Source organism: Camarhynchus parvulus, unplaced genomic scaffold, assembly GCF_901933205.1.
Source record: "Camarhynchus parvulus unplaced genomic scaffold, STF_HiC, whole genome shotgun sequence".
NCBI classification, from domain to species: Eukaryota; Metazoa; Chordata; class Aves; order Passeriformes; family Thraupidae; genus Camarhynchus; species Camarhynchus parvulus.
This window is the reverse complement of record NW_022148974.1, coordinates 6103-12691: the sequence shown is the minus strand read 5'-3', so window position 1 is coordinate 12691 and position 6589 is coordinate 6103. Positions and strand designations below refer to the sequence as shown.

At 66.7% G+C, this 6589-nt stretch overlaps 1 protein-coding gene across 1 annotated transcript; it reads left to right on the top strand.

Moving 5' to 3' along the window:
- The first annotated feature begins 1932 nt into the window (after nucleotides 1–1932).
- On the top strand, nucleotides 1933–4736 carry LOC115917196 (cytochrome P450 11B, mitochondrial-like). The gene is made up of 2 exons (XM_030970927.1): nucleotides 1933–2383; nucleotides 4571–4736. The coding sequence occupies exons 1-2, from the start codon at nucleotides 2097–2099 to the stop codon at nucleotides 4728–4730; spliced, it is 447 nt and encodes a 148-aa protein (XP_030826787.1). The 5' UTR covers nucleotides 1933–2096; the 3' UTR covers nucleotides 4731–4736.
- Nucleotides 4737–6589: the final 1853 nt, after the last annotated feature.

The following is a 6589-nucleotide window of genomic DNA, read 5'->3' as shown; positions in this document are numbered from 1 at the left end:
CCCCCAAAAACGGGGGAAACGACCCCAAAACCGGGAACTGACCCCCAAAAACGGGGGAAACGACCCCAAACCGGGAACCGACCCCCAAACCGGGAACCGACCCCCAAAAACGGGGGAAACGACCCCAAACCGGGAACCGACCCCAAAACGGGGGAAACGACCCCCAAACCAGCCCCCCAAAACAAACGACCCCAAACCAGCCCCAAACCGACCCCAAACCTGGAACCGACCCCAAAACTGGAACCGACCCCCAAAACGGGAACCGACCCCAAAACCGGGAACCGACCCCAAACCAGCCCCACACCGACCCCCAAACCGGGAACCGACCCCAAAAACCGGAGAATCGACCCCAAAACCGGGAACCGACCCCCAAAACTGGAGAATCGATCCCCAGAACCGGGAACCGATCCCCAAAACGGAGGGGGACCGACCCCCAAAACCGGACTGTCCAACCCCAAAATCGGGGGGACCCGAACCCCAAAACCCGAGGGGTCCGACCCTCAAAACCGGGAACCGATCCCAGAACAGGGGAACCGGCCCCAAAAACCGGGGGGCGCGAGCCCCAGACCCGCCCCACACCGACACCTAAAACGGGGGGGGCGCGACCCCCAAAAAAGCGGGGGATGGGGATCCCGACCCCCAAAACCGGGGGGCCTCGACCGTCAAAACCGGGGAGGCGAACCCCCAAAACCGCCCCGAACTGACCCCCAAAACCGGAGGGGCGTGACCCCCAAAAAAGAGGGGACCCGAGCCCCAAAACCGCCCCGAACTGACCCCCAAAACCGGGGGGATCGACCCCCAAAACCGAGGGGCCTGACCCCCAAAACCAGGGTGATCGACCCCCAAAAAAGAGGGGACCCGAGCCCCAAGACCGCCCCGAACTGACCCCCAAAACCGGGGGGATCGACGCCCAAAACCGCCCCAAACTGATCCCCAAAACCGGGGGGGCCTGACCCCCAAAACCGGGGGCCTGACCCCCAAAACCGGGGGGATCGACCCCCAAAAAAGAGGGGACCCGACCCCCCCCAAACTGCCCCCCAAACCGGAACTGGGACGGGGGCGCGGGGCCGGCCCGGCCCCCCCAAAACCGGGGGCTCGACCCCCAAACCGGGGGGCCTGACCCCCAAAAAAGAGGGGACCCGACCCCAAGACCGCCCCAAACTGACCCCCAAACCGGGGGGATCGACCCCCTAAACCGAGGGGCCTGACCCCCAAAACCGCCCCACACCGACCCCCAAAACCGGGGGGCCCTCGGAGCCCTGTCCAGCCCCACATTTCGGGGGCGCCCCCCATTCCGGGGGTGCCCCACAGCTCAGGGTTCCCCCCCATGCCGATGTCCCCCCTCGGGGTGCCCTGAGACCCCTCCCCACCCCCCCATCTCCCCTCCCCCCCCGTTCTGGCCCCTCCCCACCGCGCCTGCGCGGCCTTGGCCGCAGCGATAAAAAGGGGGCGGGGGTCCCATAGCGATAAAAGGGGGGCGGCGCCGATAACAGGGGGGCGGTTTGGGGGGTCCCACAGCGATAAAAGGGGGGCGGTTTGGGGGTCCCATAGCGATAAAAGGGGGGCGGTTTGGGGGGTCCCATAGCGATAACAGGGGGGCGGTTTGGGGGTCCCATAGCGATAAAAGGGGGGCGGTTTGGGGGTCCCGGCAGTTTGGGGGTCCCACAGCGATAAAAGGGGGCAGTTCGGGGGTCCCGGCAGTTTGGGGGTCCCATAGCGATAACAGGGGGGCAGTTGGGGGTCCCGCAGCGATAACAGGGGAGCAGTTTGGGGGTCCCGGCATTTTGGGGTTCCCACAGCGATAACAGGGGGGCGGTTTGGGGGGTCCCGGCAGTTTGGGGGTCCCGCAGCGATAAAAAGGGGGCGGGGGTCCCATAGCGATAAAAGGGGGGCGGTTTGGGGGTCCCATAGCGATAAAAGGGGAGCACTTTGGGGGTCCCGGCAGTTTGGGGGTCCCATAGCGATAACAGGGGGGCGGTTTGGGGGTCCCGGCAGTTTGGGGGTCCCGCAGCGATAACAGGGGAGCAACTTGGGGGTCCCGGCAGTTTGGGGGTCCCGCAGCGATAACAGGGGAGCACTTTGGGGGTCCCACAGCCATGGGAGCCCCGGGCTGGTTGTGGGGCCGGGGGGCGCGACGGGCGCTGAGCTCGGGGGTTCCCCCAATCCCGGGGATCCCCCCAAACCCGGGGGTCCCCCCAAACCCGGGGGTCCCCCCAATCCCGGGGGTCGCCCCCAGCCCGGCGGGGCCGCGCCCCTTCGAGGAGATGCCGCGGACCGCGCGCGGCCGCTGGGTGGCGCTGCTGAGCCTCTGGGGCCGCGGCGGCTTCCAGCACTTCCACCGGCGCATGGAGGGCGCGTTCCGCCGCCTCGGGCCCGTCTACAGGTGCGGACCCCAAAATATCCTCCCGGGGACCCCAAAATATCCTCCCGGGGACCCCCAAATATCCTCCCGGGGACCCCCAAATATCCTCCCCGGGACCCCCAAAATATCCTCCCGGGGACCCCAAAATATCCTCCCGGGGACCCCCAAAATATCCTCCCGGGACCCCCAAAATATCCTCCGGGGACCCCCAATATCCTCCCGGGGACCCCCAAAATATCCTCCCGGGGACCCCAAAATATCCTCCCGGGGACCCCCAAATATCCTCCCGGGGACCCCCAAAATATCCTCCCGGGGACCCCCAATATCCTCCCGGGGACCCCCAAAATATCCTCCCGGGGACCCCCAAATATCCTCCCGGGGACCCCAAAATATCCTCCCGGGACCCCCAAAATATCCTCCCGGGGACCCCCAAATATCCTCCCGGGGACCCCAAAATATCCTCCCCGGGACCCCAAAATATCCTCCCGGGGACCCCCAAATATCCTCCCGGGGACCCCCAAAATATCCTCCCGGGGACCCCAAAATATCCTCCCAGGGACCCCAAAATATCCTCCCGGGGACCCCCAAATATCCTCCCGGGGACCCCAAAATATCCTCCCGGGGACCCCAAAACATCCTCCCGGGGCCCCCAAAATATCCTCCCGGGGACCCCCAATATCCTCCCACCCCAAAATATCCTCCCGGGACCCCAAAAACCTCCTGGGGACCCCCAAATATCCTCCCCCCAAATATCCTCCCGGGACCCCCAAAATATCCTCCCGGGGACCCCCAAATATCCTCCCGGGGACCCCCAAAATATCCTCCCGGGACCCCAAAATATCCTCCCGGGGACCCCCAAATATCCTCCCGGGGACCCCCAAAATATCCTCCCCGGGACCCCAAAATATCCTCCCGGGGACCCCCAAAACATCCTCCCGGGGACCCCCAAATATCCTCCCGGGGACCCCCAAATATCCTCCCGGGGACCCCAAAATATCCTCCCGGGGACCCCCCAATATCCTCCCGGGGACCCCAAAATATCCTCCCCGGGACCCCCAAAATATTCTCCCGGGGACCCCCCAAATATCCTCCCGGGGACCCCCAAATATCCTCCCGGGGACCCCCAAAATATCCTCCCGGGGACCCCCAAATCCTCCCCGGGACCCCCGAACTGTCCTGGGCACCCCGAAACTGTCCTGGGCACCCCCAAATCCTCCCGGGGACCCCGAACTGTTCTGGGGACCCCCGAACTGTCCTGGGCACCCCCAAATCCTCCCCGGAACCCCCAAACTGTCCTGGGCACCCCCAAATCGTCCTGGGGACCCCCGAACTGTCCTGGGCACCCCCAACTCCTTCTGGGGACCCCCAAACTGTCCTGGGCACCCCCAAATCGTCCTGGGGACCCCCAAATCCTCCCGGGACCCCCAAATCCTCCCGGGGACCCCGAACTGTCCCGGGGACCCCCAAATCCTCCCGGGGACCCCGAACTGTCCTGGGGACCCCCAAACTGTCCTGGGGACCCCGGGGGGGGGCACAGGGGGCCCCCCAAACCTCCGCAGACGCCTCTGAGCGTGTGGGATCCCCACTGATCCCGGGGTCACCTCCCCCCGGTTTTGGGGTCCCTGCTCGTGGGGTGTCACGGATGAGGTCCCAGGTTTTGGGGTCCCAAAGGGGGTCCCACTGAGGGGGATCCCCGTTTTCGGGGTCCCAAAGGGGGTCCCACTGAGGGGGATCCCCGTTTTTGGGGCGCAGGGACCGCGCGGGCTGTGTGGACTGTGTGAACCCCCCGAGCCCGTTTTTGGGGTGCCGTTTTTGGGGTGCCGTTTTTGGGGTTGCCGTTTTTGGGGTGCCGTTTTTGGGGTGCAGGGACCCTGACCCCATGTCCCCCCGTTTTTGGGGTGCCGTTTTCGGGTCGCAGGGACCGCAGGCCCGCGGGCCCTGACCCGTGTCCCCCGTTTGGGGGCGTTTTTGGGGCTGACGCGTGACCTGCCCCTGTTCGTTGGCCGTTTTTGGGGTCGTTTTTGGGGGCGTGGGTGGACCGCGTGGGCTCCCGGAGCCGGGTTTTCCCCTGACCCCGTGTCCCCCGTTTTTGGGGTGCCGTTTTTGGGGTGCCGTTTTTGGGGTGCAGGGACCGCGTGGGCTCCCTGGACTGCGTGAACCCCTGACCCCGTGTCCCCCCGTTTTTGGGGTGCCGATTTCGGGGCGCAGGGACCGCGTGGGCTCCCTGGACTGCGTGAACGTGCTCCTGCCGCGGGACGCGGCGCAGCTGCTGCGGGCAGAGGGGCCCTTCCCGCGCAGGATGGGCATCGCGGCCTGGAGCGCCCACCGGAGCCTGCGCGCCCACCGCTGCGGGCTGTTCCTGCTGTGAGGGGCGGCGTGGGCACGGGGGCACTGGGGGCACTGGGAGCACTGGGAATGGCACCGGGAATGGGCACTGGGGGCACTGGGGAAACTGGGAGCACTGGGATGGGCACTGGGGGCACTGGGAGCACTGGGATGGGCACTGGGGGCACTGGGGGCACTGGGATGGGCACTGGGGGCACTGGGGAAACTGGGAGCACTGGGATGGGCACTGGGAGCACTGGGATGGGCACTGGGAGCACTGGGAACACTGGGAACACTGGGATGGGCACTGGGATGGGCACTGGGGGCACTGGGATGGGCACTGGGATGGGCACTGGGGGCACTGGGATGGGCACTGGGGGCACTGGGGAAACTGGGAGCACTGGGGGCACTGGGGGCACTGGGAGCACTGGGATGGGCACTGGGAGCACTGGGAACACTGGGAACACTGGGATGGGCACTGGGGGCACTGGGGGCACTGGGAGCACTGGGATGGGCACTGGGAGCACTGGGGAAACTGGGGGCACTGGGATGGGCACTGGGAGCACTGGGGGCACTGGGATGGGCACTGGGATGGGCACGGGGGCACTGGGGGCACCGGGATGGGCACTGGGGGTACTGGGGGCACTGGGGAAACTGGGATCGGCACTGGGATGGGCACTGGGGAAACTGGGAGCACTGGGAGCACTGGGATGGGCACTGGGAATGGCACTGGGATGGGCACTGGGAGCACTGGGGGCACTGGGGAAACTGGGATGGGCACTGGGAATGGCACTGGGATGGGCCCTGGGAGCACTGGGAGCACTGGGATGGGCACTGGGATGGGCACGGGGGCACTGGGGGCACCGGGATGGGCACTGGGGTGGGCACTGGGAGCACTGGGATGGGCACTGGGGGCACTGGGGGCACTGGGGAAACTGGGATCGGCACTGGGATGGGCACTGGGGAAACTGGGAGCACTGGGAGCACTGGGATCGGCACTGGGATGGGCACTGGGATGGGCACTGGGGGCACTGGGAATGGCACTGGGAATGGCGCTGGGAGCACTGGGATGGGCACTGGGAACACTGGGATGGGCACTGGGAGCACTGGGAACACTGGGATGGGCACTGGGAGCATTGGGATGGGCACTGGGATGGGCACTGGGTGTCCCCAATGTCCCCACTGTCCCAATATCCCCAATGCCCCAATGTCCCCAATGTCCCCAGTGTGCCCCATGTCCCCAATGTGCCAGTTGCCCCGGCCCCCAATGCCCCAATGCCCCGCCCTGGCCCCATGCCCCATGCCTGTCCCCAGTTCCCAATGCCCAATGTCCCAATGTCCCCAGTGTCCCCAGTGTCCCCCATTTTGCCCCCCATGTCCCCAGTGTCCTGTGTGTTCCGTGTCCCCAGTGTTGGGCAGCCCCATGTCCCCGTGCCCCGCCGTGCCCCCCTTCCTTCGTTGGCCCCGTGTTCAGGAGTTCTGCCGCTCCCTGGGGCGTGCTGTCCCCAGTGTCCCCTGCCCATTCCCCAATGTCCCCCATGCCTCCCCAGTGCCCCATGTCCCTGTCCGGCCCATGTCCCCACTCCAATCCCCCACCCCTGCTCCAATGTCCCTTCACCCTCCCCAGGTTCACAGTGCCAACCCCGTGGCCGCAGTGTCCCCCGCCCTTTCGGCGTGGTCAATCCCCAATGTCCCCAATCCCCCAATGTCCCCAGTGTCCCCAGTGTCCCCAGTGTCCCCAGTGTCCCCATTTGGGTATTGGGGGTGACACTGGGACCCCCGGTTTGGGCCGGCATTGGTGACCCCGGTTTGGGGGTGGTGGGACGCCTGGACCCCCGGTTTCGGGGCTGACATTGGGGCCCCCGGGGAGATGGGGGCGACCATTGGCACCCCAGCGCGTAC